This window comes from Zeus faber (genome assembly GCF_960531495.2).
Source record: "Zeus faber genome assembly, chromosome: 3".
Lineage (NCBI taxonomy): Eukaryota > Metazoa > Chordata > Actinopteri > Zeiformes > Zeidae > Zeus > Zeus faber.
The window spans coordinates 1,135,322-1,150,321 of NC_137190.1; the positions used below are offsets into that span (position 1 = coordinate 1,135,322).

Genomic DNA, 15,000 nt, shown 5'->3' on the forward strand with positions numbered 1-15,000 from the left:
CATACATAGATACACACACACACATTCATACATAGATACACACACACACACATACATAGATAAACACACACACACATACATAGATACACACACACATTAATACATAGATACACACACACGTACATAGATACACACACATTCATACATAGATACACACACACATACATAGATACACACACACACACATACATAGATACACACACATACATAGATACACACACACACATACATAGATACACACAAACACACATTCATATATAGATACACACAAACACACATACAAAGATACACACACACACATACAAAGATACACACACACATACAAAGATACACACACACATACATAGATACACACACACATTAATACATAGATACACACACACGTACATAGATACACACACATTCATACATAGATACACACACACATACATAGATACACACACACACACATACATAGATACACACACACACACATACATAGATACACACACATACATAGATACACACACACGTACATAGATACACACACATTCATACATAGATACACACACACATACATAGATACACACACACACACATACATAGATACACACACATACATAGATACACACACACACATACATAGATACACACAAACACACATTCATATATAGATACACACAAACACACATACAAAGATACACACACACACATACAAAGATACACACACACATACAAAGATACACACACACATACATAGATACACACAAACACATCCATAGATACACACAAACACATCCATAGATACACACATACATAGATACACACACACATACATAGATACACACACACACACATACAAAGATACACACAAACACATACATAGATACACACACACACACACATACATAGATACACACACACACACACATACATAGATACACACACACACACATACAAAGATACACACACACACACATATATAGATACACACACACATACATAGATACACACACACATACATAGATACACACACACACATTCATATATAGATACACACACACACATTCATATATAGATACACACACACATACAAAGATACACACACACACACATACAAAGATACACACACACACATTCATACATAGATACACACACACACACATACATAGATAAACACACACACACATACATAGATACACACACACACACATTCATACATAGATACACACACACACACATTCATACATAGATACACACACACACACATTCATACATAGATACACACACACACACATTCATACATAGATACACACACACACACATTCATACATAGATACACACACACACACACATACATAGATACACACACACACATACAAAGATACACACACACACACATACAAAGATACACACACACACACACATACATAGATACACACACACACATACATAGATAAACACACACATACATAGATACACACACACACACACACATACATAGATAAACACACACATACATAGATACACACACACACACACGCACACACACACACGCACGCACACACACACACACACACACATACGCACACGCACACACGCACACACGCACACACACACACACGCACACACACGCACACGCACACACACATACACACACACACCCCCACGCACGCGCACACGCACAAGCACACACACACGCACGCCCTGCATGTGTTGCTGATTGGCTGCTCTGTCCCTGCAGACCGGACTGGTCCACCTGGGGGGGGACAGCCTGTTCATCCAGCCGGTCAGCGGGCCCCGGGACCCCTCGCAGCCCTTCACCGGCCTCAAGCACCGGCTGACCCGGCAGAAACGATCTGCGGGACCGACGCCGGGCGCCGAGGGGACGGGCGAGCGGGGCCGGAGCTGCGGCACCGCATCAGGTAAGAGAGTGACCGCTGTCAACCGGACGGCCAGAGGCCGGACCCGGGAGCCGCCCGGGCTCGGGTCGACATTTGGGTTCGGGCGGTTTGCGTTCGATGGCCCCCGACCTGCCGATCGGTCCCGACCCGACTCGGATCCGGATCTCTCTCCGCAGGCGTCGCATCGCTTTTACAAAATGTGAAGAAAAGACGCCGCATGTTATGATTATTTGTTTAGATTTTTGGTCCCAAAAGGATCTCGGGAGGAATTTCCAAAGTCTAATAGAGTTCGAGACCAAATTCCAAGACCGGGATTCTGCAACCAGACCGCCTCCCGTCTGCACCCACGTCGTCCGGCCGGGGCCACATCACGGCCTTTTTTCAATGGCTGGCGAAACGGCGCTTTAGTGGCTCGCAGCAAGAAGGTCCCGGGTTCCAATCCCGTCGTCCCAGGTCCCGTCTGTGTGGAGCAAGTTCTCCTGGTGTTTGTGTGGGTTTCCTCCCGGTGCTCCGGTCTCGTCCCACCATCAACCACGTGTACGTTGGTGCGTTGGTGCCGCTGACATTCTCACTCATCAGACTCATGAGTCGCTCCGTTCCACAAGCCCACGCTCACCCTAGTCCCGCCTCCTTTGGCGTTGCCTTGTGCAGGCGCACGATCCCATTGGCTGCTGAGAACGAACCTTGTGACTTGAGGCTTTGACACAAACACAGAAGAAAAGACTCAAACGCGTTGAGTTGACCTGGACAAGACAACAAACACCCTGCACAGGCTGCAACCAGTCTGCAACCAGTCTGCAACCAGTCTGCAACCAGGCTGTAACCAGTCTGCAACCAGACTGTAACCAGACTGTAACCGGACTGTACCCGGACTGTAACCAGGCTGCAACCAGACTCCAACCAGACTGCAACCAGACTGCAACCAGGCTGCAATCAGAAGGAGTACAGTTGGAAATGGTACACTGTACACACATCTACACTTTAATTTAGTTCACATTCCGACATTCTGACATGACGTGGTCGTGGCACAAAACGTCTCATCGTGATGATGGACTGGATGGGGTGTCGAGACACTGTCTCGGATGTTTCCCGCCCCTGGTGGTGTAGTCATGGGGGGGTAGATCTGGGGGCGCTAATAAATCACTACTTCCACTGCAGCATTGACTGCCCCCCCCCCCAATGTTCATGCAGGAGGAATGCAGCATTTTAATGTGAATCTCTGCAAACACCTGTTGGGACCTGCTGGCTCCTCATGCTATCAGCCTCTGACATTAATAAGCTGCATATTTCTTGTGGTTTCGCTACGCCCTCCGGAGGAGAACCTCACGCTCCCCAGGACGCAGCAGGACGGGCATTCCTCCCCCTGGAAGGACGTAGGTCGCATGCTGCAGGAACATCTACACGGAACATGGATCATGGTAAAACCAGGGAACGTCTTCATGGAAAAGTTGATCCGGGGAGAGCGCCCCTCCGCTGCGGCCGGCGGCGCTGCGGCTCCGTCCCGGCTCCTCCTCTGCTCCGACCTCCCGGCGACGCTCGTGCACAACGCTCCCTCTTGTGCGCAGTCGTTCACCAGAACGACCCGACGAGCTGCACCCAGTTACATAACGCCTCGTGAGGACGGACCACCGGCGCTCTGACAACCTGGATAAACAAAGTGTTTCCACATGTTCACATCTGGGAAGAGCCGACACAGAGCGCCGCAAAAGTAGCGAGGAGCAAGTCGGACGTTTGTTTAGAGAGAAGTTCTGATTGAACGACAAGAGAAGAGGTGTGTGTGTGTGTGTGTGTGTGTGTGTGTGTGTGTGTGTGTGTGTGTGTGTGTGTGTGTGTGTGTGTGTGTGTGTGTGTGTGTGTGTGTGTGTGTGTGTGTGTGTGCGCGCACCTGGTGTCTGGAGGCAGCGAGGTGCCAGATTTGGAAATTCTTTCCTCTGCACTCATGTCTGCTGCAAGAGCCCGAGTCTGGGGCCGACCAGGGTCTGCCAGCTACACTCCTCTACTGTTCTCCTTTCTTCTCTCCTCCTCCTCTGTTTTTATTTCTTCTTCTCCTCTCTCTCCCCTCTTTCTTTTCCTCTGGCAGCACTTCTCTCCCTTCCCCCAGAACCACATGCTCTGCAGAGTGGGGCAGACTTTATATCCATTAGAATTCAGCTCCACGTCCCAGCAACACACGCACACACACACACACACACACACACAGACACACACACATACACACACACATACACACATACACATACACATACACATACACATACGCACTTATTCACACACACACACACACACACACACACACACTTGTTTACACACACACACACAAACACACATATACACACACATACACACACTTATTCACACACACACACACACACAAACACATACACAAATACTCTGAGCGCATTCCTGCAGCGGCTGCATGAAACTGTGTCATATTGCATAAGAGGGCGGGGGGGGGCTGCTGACGCGACAGTTTTTACCATTGTTTTTGTTTCAGTTGAATCCAAGACGTTGTCTATAAAAATAACAATAAAATATGACATTAAATAAAAATGCCAAAAAGGCATTTTGATCACTCATGTTGTATGAGCTTGTTTTCCTCTTAATAATCCAAATAGTGGAATCAGTGAATCAGTTGATAAGAGAAAGAGAGTGAGAGTGAGAGTGAGAGTGAGAGTGAGAGTGAGAGTGAGAGTGAGAGTAAGAGTAAGAGTAAGAGTAAGAGTAAGAGTAAGAGTAAGAGTAAGAGTAAGAGTAAGAGTAAGAGTGAGAGTGAGAGTGAGAGTGAGAGTGAGAGTGAGAGTGAGAGTGAGAGTAAGAGTAAGAGTAAGAGTAAGAGTAAGAGTGAGAGTGAGAGTAAGAGTAAGAGTAAGAGTAAGAGTAAGAGTAAGAGTAAGAGTAAGAGTAAGAGTAAGAGTAAGAGTGAGAGTGAGAGTGAGAGTGAGAGTGAGAGTGAGAGTGAGAGTAAGAGTAAGAGTAAGAGTAAGAGTAAGAGTAAGAGTAAGAGTAAGAGTAAGAGTAAGAGTGAGAGTGAGAGTGAGAGTGAGAGTGAGAGTGAGAGTGAGAGTGAGAGTGAGAGTAAGAGTAAGAGTAAGAGTAAGAGTAAGAGTAAGAGTAAGAGTAAGAGTAAGAGAGAGAGAGAGAGAGAGAGAGAGAGAGAGAGAGAGTGAGAGAGAGAGAGAGCGGTTGGCGACAGGTGATGGCACGTGACGCCGGGTGACATCGGGTGACGCCGGGTGACGGCGGGTGGTGGCGGGTGACGGCGGGTGGTGGCGGGTGGTGGCGGGTGACGGCGGGTGGTGGCGGGTGGTGGCAGGTGACGGCGGGTGGTGGCGGGTGGTGGCGGGTGACGGCGGGTGGTGGCGGGTGGTGGCGGGTGGTGGCGGGTGACGGCGGGTGGTGGCGGGTGGTGGCGGGTGACGGCGGGTGGTGGCGGGTGGTGGCAGGTGACGGCGGGTGTTGGTGGGTGGTGGCAGGTGACGGCGGGTGTTGGCGGGTGGTGGCAGGTGACGGCGGGTGTTGGTGGGTGGTGGCAGGTGACTTTGGATGATGGCGGGTGACGGTGGGTGATGGCAGGTGACGGCGGGTGTTGGTGGATGACAGTGGGTGATGGCGGGTGGCGGCAGGTGATGGCGGGTGTTGGCGGGTGGTGCCAGGTGACGGCGGGTGTTGGCGGATGACGGCGGGTGTTGGCGTATGACAGTGGGTGATGGCGGGTGGTGGCAGGTGATGGCGGGTGTTGGCGGGTGGTGGCGGGTGACGGCGGGTGTTGGCGGATGACGGCGGGTGTTGGCGGATGACAGTGGGTGATGGCGGGTGGCGGCAGCTGACTTTGGATGATGGCGGGTGGTGGCAGGTGATGGTGGGTGTTGGCGGGTGGTGGCAGGTGACGGCGGGTGTTGGCGGATGACGGCGGGTGTTGGCGGATGACAGTGGGTGTTGGCGGATGACGGCGGGTGTTGGCGGATGACGGCGGGTGTTGGCGGATGACAGTGGGTGTGGCGGGTGGCGGCAGCTGACTTTGGATGATGGCGGGTGACGGTGGGTGATGGCGTGTGAACCGGCAGTGCAGATAGAGCGATCACCACAGCGTCTGGTTGGAAATAGAGTGGCTGTGGTCCACGGCACTGGGAGAGAATCCCAAAAATGCCGGGGCGAGCTCCACATCGCTGCTCAGCCAAGGAATTCCACCAACACTCCCAGAGCTCAGGGTGTGTTTGATACTCACACTGTACACACTATATAAACTATACACACTATACACTATACACTGTATACTCTATATACACTATACACCACACACTACATTCTGTATATACACTATATATAGTACACACTATACACACAATATACTGTATACTATATAATGTATATACTATATTGAACAAAATCTATATTTTGGAGTCATTGGATCAATTTGAAATACACTATTTTGAACATAAACTTATTTATTTTTAGGGTTTTTTAAACTCAAAATATGTATCTTAATTTCTCTATTTCAAACGTAGCCATTTTTTAAAGTTGATTCATTGACTCAGCTTTCTCATGTATATCTGGTGTCAAGTCGGCCATGTGTGGATCTGACCTGCGCTTGTTTCTCTGCTTCAGGTCTTTATTTGAGGTGGTATTTGTTCTTCTCTGCGCCGCTCCACTGGACCAGGAGCTTGTTTCCTTTATAATTAGTCGTCTTTTCTCTGGTCTGGAATAATGAAATTCCTCTGTGAATGGGAATCCGACACCGCCACCTTAGTCAGCAGGAAATAAAGGCTGAAAGGAGGTTAAAGCAACAGGAGCTGGGGCAGTGGCTTCCTGTGTGGCTGCTTAGACCTCGAGGAGAACCGGTGTCCTGTCACTGCACCCAGAGGAGAACCAGACCTGCTGGTGTCCCTACTCCTGGTGGAGAACCAGACCTGCTGGTGTCCCTACTCCTGGTGGAGAACCAGACCTGCTGGTGTCCCTGCACCCAGTGGAGAACCGGACCTGCTGGTGTCCCTTCACCACAAGGTGGATCAGGGTCCCTGCACCCGAGAAGAACCAGGTTCCTGCTGGTGTCCCTGCCCCCTTGAGGCCTCCCCTTACTGCATGGTCTCCACCAGTCCGCTGTGATGGAGACTTGCTGCTGCCTCCTTCACCCTGAAGCCCCACTGCTTTGGCCCAGTACCAAGCTGATGCTCTGTGGGGAGGCTTCTTCCTGGAGCTCTTTAAGATAAAGATGACTTTATTTTCATTTCTCAGCACTCGCATACATTGAAACTAAATGTGTCCCCTGCTTTGGACCCATCCACACACCTGAGGAGCAGTGTGCAGCCACAGTGCAGCGCCCAGGGACCAACTCCAGCTCTTTTTGCCAGTGCCTTGCTCAGGGGCACCGACAGGAGTATTTACCCCCATCATACATGTTGTTGATGGTGGGAGGAGACCTGGGGCACCGGGAGGAAACCCACACAAACACCAGGAGAACATGCTCCACACAGACAGGACCTGGTACGACTGGATTGGAACCCGGGACCTTCTTGCTGTGAGGCACCGGTGCGAGCCACGACTGAGCCACCGTGCCGCCAGGGTTATTTCTGTGGTCAATTAGTTGTTTACTTTCATTAAGGAGTAAATAAAGTTTCTCACATTGCCTTTACAAGCTCTCAAGTTTTGGAACATAATACTTCATTATGATCTCACTGTGGCTTCAGTTGCTTTGCTGTGTGTAGATTTTAGGGCAGGGTGTGTTACTCTGACAAACCTTGTCGAGTTCATTCCATTTGTCTTTGCATTTTTGTGTATTGCAGCCCAATAAGTAAAGAGTGAGTAGAGAGCGACTGTCCAGACTGTCCATGTTGCTGTGGATCTAAATGCAGAAGGTCCTGAGTGGAAAGCTTTCACAGCAGGAATGTGTTTCTCTCATCGCGTACGACTGCCAGGACTCCTCGAAAGGGTTGACTCTGCAATAGTTGGATTGGAGCGGTGTTTGTTTGGGTGTCAGGACCCGTACGGTAGAGAATTCACTGTAAAGAGAAAGCTGCTGTTTGGATCTATTTATTGTTTGGTTCTCACGCCCCGCGCCCACTCAGTGTGAGTTAAAAACGTTTCTTCACTCCTTCAGCTCTTTGTGACGGAGTGAGTCAGATCCTCCTCCGGCTCTAAACTCTCCTTTCACTTTCACTCTGCATTAGCAATGCTAGCTGCTAGCGTTGGTGAGAATCAGCTTTGTTTATCACTGGTTGCCATGGTGATGCAATTGCGTTTAATTTATAATTCCGCTCTGACTTGGAGCTGGAGTTGTCTTTTACAGTGGAGGGGAGTGGGTGCTTGGCCAGGGCCCCAGGTATACTACCAGGGCCCCAGGTATACTGCCAGGGCCCCAGATCTACTGCCAGGGCCCTTCAAAACACAATCCAAACAAATATATTTTTTTAATGAGAGATGAAGTATCACTACGACACATTCTACAACGTTGTGACTTCACTGAGTTCAACACAGAGGCACCTTCTTTCTTTCTTTCTTTCTTTCTATCATCTTTAATTTCTATCTTTCTGTTTCTTTCTTTCTATCTTGAATTTCTTTCTTTTGTTTGTTTGTTTGTTTGTTTGTTTGTTTAATTTGTTTCTTTTGTTTGTTTGTTTGTTTGGTTGTTTCTTTAATTTCTTTCGTTCTTTCTTTCTTACCCTGTTTTCTTCGACAGAGATTGAGCCACGAGGCGTTTACAGAGAACACAACTCAACAATGTGTGGATTATTCTGCTGTTTGGCTCCTAAAGCACCGGGGGCCTCTCAGCGTCTTGAGTGAGTCCATAATGGAGCTCACTCTTGCTCTCGCCCCCACCCTCTCTATCCCTCTCTCTCTCTAAAAGTCAAGTCTCCCTCTCTCCCTCTCTCTTCTCTCTCTCTCTTGCGCTCGCTCACTCGCTCTCTCCCTCTCCCTCTCTCGCTCGCTCTCCCTCTCCCTCTCTCTCTCGCTCTCGCTCGCTCGCTCTCTCGCTCTCTCCCTCTCTTGCTCGCTCTCTCTCTCTCTCGCTCTTTCTCTTGCTCTCTCTCTCTCTCTCTCTCGCTCTCTCTCTCGCTCTCTCTCGCTCTCGCTCTCTCTCTCTCTCTCGCTCTCTCTCACTCTCACTCTCGCTCGCTCTCGCTCGCTCTCTCTCGCTCTCACTCTCGCTCGCTCTCGCTCTCTCTCTCTCGCTCGCTCTTTCGCTCTCGCTCGCTCGCTCTCTCGCTCTCTCCCTCTCTTGCTCGCTCTCTCTCTCTCTCGCTCTTTCTCTTGCTCTCCCTCTCTCTCTCTCGCTCTCTCTCTCGCTCTCTCTCGCTCTCGCTCTCGCTCGCTCTCTCGCTCTCTTGCTCGCTCTCTCGCTCTCTCTCTCTCTCTCGCTCTCTCTTTCTCTCTCGCTCTCTCTCTCTCTCTCGCTCTCACTCTCGCTCGCTCTCTCTCTCGCTCTCCCTCTCTCTTGCTCGCTCTCTCGCTCTCTCTGTCTCTCTCTCTTTCACTCTCGCTCGCTCGCTCTCTCGCTCGCTCGCTCGCTCTCTCGCTCTCTCTCTCTCTTCCTCGCTCTCTCTCTCTCTCTCTCCTTTCGCTCGCTCTCTCTCTCTCGCTCTCTCTCTCTCGCTCTCTCGCTCTCTCTCGCGCTCTCTCCCTCTCTCTCTCTCGCTCTCACTCTCGCTCGCTCGCTCTCTCCCTCTCTCTCTCTCTTGCTCGCTCTCTCGCTCTCTCTCGCTCTCGCTCACTCGCTCTCTCGCTCGCTCTCTCTCGCTCTGGCTCTCGCTCGCTCGCTCTCTCGCTCACTCTCTCTCTCTCTCGTGGGGATAAAGCATCTCAGCTCCATGTGTACTCTCTAGTGAACAGGCTAAACAGACCCCAGATGGAGCAGAGTGGCCCCTGCAGAAGCGGCTCTGGGGGCCGTCCCAGTGAGCGGTACCATACTGGTACCGGTCCCACTGAGCGCTGACATGGAATGTTAAGGCCGCCGCACATTCCTAACGGCCGACTTACGGTCAGGAGTCAAGTGGAGGACGGAAGTCAGAGGACCGGGCTGAACACGGAGATGGAGGAACGCCCCCTAGTGGCCGTCGGGGGGCGTGTCTGGATCCACAACGAATCGTTACAAAGTCAAGTCGTCTCCTCCACTACAGCACTTTGCTCAGCTGGACATTTTCCATTTTAATGAATGAACGGAAGCTGTTCATGAAGACCGTTCTTTATTGTGTTTGTGAAACATGCGCAAATCAAAAACAAACAAAATGCATGACGACGTAAAGGGATTTATCTATGGTAAATGTGGTGACACCCAACATTAGCGTTAATAACGTCATTATTTCCACCACGTAACTTAATGACTGAGTTCAAGCCCACTTTCAAAATTTGTCACAACAGTTGAAAAATGTCAACGCGTCCGGACCCCGTCAGATGCGGAAATATCCGCCCTGCAGTGGGCGGGGCTTATCTACAGTGGGTGGTGCTTACCCTGCAGGGGCGGGGCTTATCACGTGCAGTTTCTGACTCTCCATAGAGATGAGACTTTGGGTGAGTTGAGGACCGTTTGACCGAAGCAGCTGAGGATCCTTCTGCTGAGTCGTTCAGAAGCGTTTCTCACCAACGGCGGCTTCGTCAGCGTGTGGTCATAAAAGCACAGAACTCCCCCGCCCCCCACCACCACCTGCTTCAACCATCCCTTCCACATGACTCATTCAGATAAAGAACTATTCCCACTAACTGTCCGCTCACAGTTGTTGACACAGATATTTGGTGAGATACTCGGTGGGAATCGGACCAGCGGGGTCTCTGTGCCGTGAAATCCTGGAGGTCGTAGGTCAACCAGACTGTTGGCATAAACGGTCAGATACTTTTTTCCAGCCTGGGCTCGGGGGGGCCGGAGGGGGGAGGGTATGACGTAACAGCTGAGGCAGCCAGATTGTAGAGTAAACACGTCTCCATCAGCTGCTGCAGGAAGATCTAGAGCGACAGAGTCCAGGCACTGCCGTCCGTCTAGGAATCTACAACCGTCTGTTTACAGAATAATGTCCTATATAACCCTGTCATGTTTAGCTCCTCCCCCTGCCTTGTTTAGCTCCTCCCCTTCTGTCCTCAGAGAGACCTCAGTGACGTGATGCTGAGATCCGGACACTCTGGACACTTTGTTTTCACTGCAATTCAGTGTTCTGCAGCTGTGTTATGCATGATATCTTATTTTACCTCATGCTCATGCGTTACATAACATAAACCTCCCGTTTCTCACCCTCCACCCTGTCTGTGTCTGCAGCAACGAAGGAGACGGAGCTGCGGTCCGAGGAGCTTCGCGGGCGGAGGGACGCCATCCGGCGGAACGAGGCTTACACGGTGGAGACGGTGGTGGTGGCGGACTCCGACATGGTGCGATACCACAGTGCGGAGGCGGCGCGGAGGTTCCTGCTGACCGTCATGAACATGGTCAGCGCATTTCTCCGAGATGCCAGAGGAATAAAGTGTCGGGAAAATTTGGGATTTTTGAACAAAATAATCCACACAGATTTGCACTTTAAAGTCTTTGGTGGACTCCCTGCTCCTGGTCTGAGGGATGGTTCCTAACAGCTGCTCTGTTCTTTCTGCAGGTCTACAACATGTTCCACCATCAGAGTCTGGGCATCCGCATCAACATCCGGGTCACCAAGCTGGTCCTGCTCCACAGCCGCCCGGTGAGTCCGACCCTGGATCTGGTTCTGAGTCGCGCCAACACGTTAACCCCTTAACCATCGTTAACCCTCGAGTCTAGTCCTGGCCGACACAGCCTGTGCACAGTGTGCGGATGTGTTGGTAAAGTTAACCTCATGATTAAAGATTCAATCTGATATGTTGGTTTGGAGCCGTCCTGACTCCTGAAGTTCTTCCTCAGGAGAAGCTGAAGGTCGGCCATCATGGAGAGAGCGCTCTGGAGAGCTTCTGCCACTGGCAGTACCAGGAGTATGGCGGGGCACGTTACCTCGGGAACAACCACATCCCTGGGGGCCGGGACGACGTCCCCCCGGTGGACGCCGCCGTGCTGGTCACCAGGTATGACCCCTCCCCCACCGGGGACGCTGGAAGGTTCTGGGTCCCAGGCCTTTCGTGTGGAGTTTGCATTTTCCCTGGTTCCCTTCCACCCCAAAAAACATGCGCATGAGGTTCTTACTCCTGCCGATGCCCTTAAGCAAGGCATTGTCTCTAGAGCTGGAGTTGATCCCTGAGTTTACTACCTGGCGAGGGGGGCAAACGAGAGGTAGAGTTGTCGTCTACCAACCGGAGGGCCGGGGGTTCGATCCTCGGCTCCTCCTGGCTAATTTGTCAAGGTGTCCTTGAACAAGACACCTAACCCCTGAGAGCTCCCGATGAGCCGCTGTCTCCTCGTGGCGCACCCTGCCGTCGGTGTGTGAATGGGTGAATGTGGCTTGTGACACGTAGGGCTCTTGGAGTGGCCTCAGCGGCTGCAGTTTGGACATCCCAGCTCCAGCTGAGCACGTCCGGGCAGATGTCAAACCTTCTGTACGTCGTCATGAAGAACGCTTTCCCCGTCATAGACACTTCCTCCTCACTCTTCAAGCCTCGGCCGTTCTCACCGTACTCACACCTCCCCCTCCAGCAGGAAGCATCTGGCACAACATGACACACGTCATCGAGGATCAGCTGTTACCACCTGCTGTGCAGTGTGCGGCTGAAACAAGCACTGATGTCGCCTGTCTCACCCCATCCTGTCTGTGGTGCGTGGTGCAGGCTCATGCACGTCTCCAGCAGCAGGACATCTGACCCCCATTCAGATCTGCTGTTTGGCTGCACCCTGTCCCATCCACTCCCCCATCCTATGCACCCCTCCATCCTATGCACTCCTCTATCCTATGCACTCCTCTATTCTATGCACTCCTCCATCCTATGCACTCCTCCATCCCATCCACTCCTCCATCCTATGCACCCCTCCATCCTATGCACCCTCCATCCTATGCACCCCTCCATCCTATGCACCCCTCCATCCCATCCACTCCTCCATCCTATACACTCCTCCATCCTATGCACTCCTCTATCCCATCCACTCCTCCATCCTATGCACCCCTTCATACAATGCACTCCTCCATCCTATGCACTCCTCCATCCCATCCACTCCTCCATCCTATGCACTCCTCCATCCCATCCACTCCTCCATCCTATGCACTCCTCCATCCCATCCACTCCTCCATCCTATGCACTCCTCCATCCCATCCATTCCTCCATCCCATGCACTCTTCCATCCCATCCACTCCTCCATCCTATGCACTCCTCCATCCCATCCACTCCTCCATCCTAGCCTCCTTCATCTTCACCCTTCCCCCATCCCAGTGCCAGGCTTCCCACAGTGACCCCCCAGAGGAAGGTCACTGTTTGTAGCTAAATATGAACAAGACATGGAGACTGGTTTAATGAGGTGTGTGTGTGTGTGTGTGTGTTTTTGTTTGTGTGTGTGTGTGTGTGTGTGTGTGTGTGTGTGTGTGTGTGTGTGTGTGTGTGTTTTGGGTGTGTGTGTGATACAGTGTGTATGTTTTGTGTGTATGTGTGTGTTGTGTGTGAGTGTGTGTGAGTGTGTTTGCCAGGCAGGGTGGGTTGGAGGGGGTGGGGGTGGTCTTCAAACAGACTGTTGAATGGAGCTTTTTTGGCTGGAGGCTTCGCACCCGTTTGAAAGCAAACATGGCCGCTTCCTCTCAGGACGAGCTGGAGCTCTGTGGGGGAGGGAGCGTTCCTTTCACATTTCTAAACTAATGAATGTGCGTGTGCGTGTCTGGGTCTGATTATAGCGGTGACGATGTCACCTCAGAAGCATGAACACACCTTCTACCACATGAACACACCTTCAACCACATGAACACACCTTCAACCACATGAACACACCTTCAACCACATGAACACACCTTCAACCACATGAACACACCTTCAACCACATGAACACACCTTCAACCACATGAACACACCTTCAACCACATGAACACACCTTCAACCACATGAACACACCTTCAACCACATGAACACACCTTAACCACATGAACACACCTTCAACCACATGAACACACCTTCAACCACATGAACACACCTTCAACCACATGAACACACCTTCAACCACATGAACACACCTTCAACCACATGAACACACCTTCAACCACATGAACACACCTTCAACCACATGAACACACCTTCAACCACATGGACACCTTCTACCACATGAACACACCTTCAACCACATCAACACACCTTCAACCAGCACACCCAGTTGTATACTCTTCATCTAAGTCACAGGAATTACGACTGGAAAAAAACATTGTATGAATGAAATTATTTTTAAATGTTGTGTTGCATGAGTAGTTGTTTTATTTTGCACGCTCACAGCTAACGTTATAACATGCAGATGTACGAGTGAATCGCCTCCAAGTGCATGCTGGGTAATACACGCTGCGTCATCAACAACTGCCAAAAAAGTACGTCATCATCAATCACTTGACGACAGTTTCTGACTCCTCCTGACACCTTCTAAATGAAAACAAAGAAAAACGATGTGAGCAGCACCGTGGGACAGGATGGAGCGGGCGGATGGCTCATGTTGTCAGGACGTAGGGAGCGTCTGGACGACCTCGCTGTGTACCTGATGAACTGATGGTTGTCATGGCAATTTTTTGAAACATTTTAGCTATTGACCACAGCAGGTGCCTGCCCTGACGCTCATTATTGAGGCGGGTTCCAAAATGTCAGCGATCACAAGCGGTGAGTGGTGCTGCAGGAGGTGTGCTGTCAGCCACGCCCTGTTATTTGCTATTGTTTTCAAGCTTCCTTTACATAAATAAAGACATTTCCACCATAAATTGGTGCATAAACATTCACAAGAATAAAGGAAATGAAGTGTTTGATGCCCAAAAACCCACAGACAACCCGCGAAGAAGCGTCCTAACAAACCTACACCATCGCTGACATGCAAGTCAGGCTCCCCACCTGGGCATGGGGGGGCTGACGGAGCATCTAGTTCCCTCTGGAAAGAAGAAGAATCTTTTTAATTGTCACGCAACACACTACACTGCAACACATGCACACACACACACATGCACACACTGCAACAAATGCACACACACACACATGCACACACTGCAACACATGCACACACACACACACAGGCACG

The 15,000-nt window shown here is 50.8% G+C and overlaps 1 protein-coding gene across 1 annotated transcript in view; it reads left to right on the forward strand.

Moving 5' to 3' along the window:
• The window catches only part of adamts17 (ADAM metallopeptidase with thrombospondin type 1 motif, 17), a gene marked incomplete at its 5' end in the record, with an annotated part of 101,223 nt that overhangs the window by 6,712 nt on the left and 79,511 nt on the right, over window positions 1-15,000 (forward strand). The window contains 4 exons of the mRNA XM_079997939.1: window positions 1,724-1,904; window positions 11,122-11,288; window positions 11,450-11,533; window positions 11,731-11,888. Of these exons, the coding sequence (XP_079854065.1) occupies window positions 1,724-1,904; window positions 11,122-11,288; window positions 11,450-11,533; window positions 11,731-11,888 (590 nt within the window). The remainder of the gene's footprint in view (window positions 1-1,723; window positions 1,905-11,121; window positions 11,289-11,449; window positions 11,534-11,730; window positions 11,889-15,000) is intronic.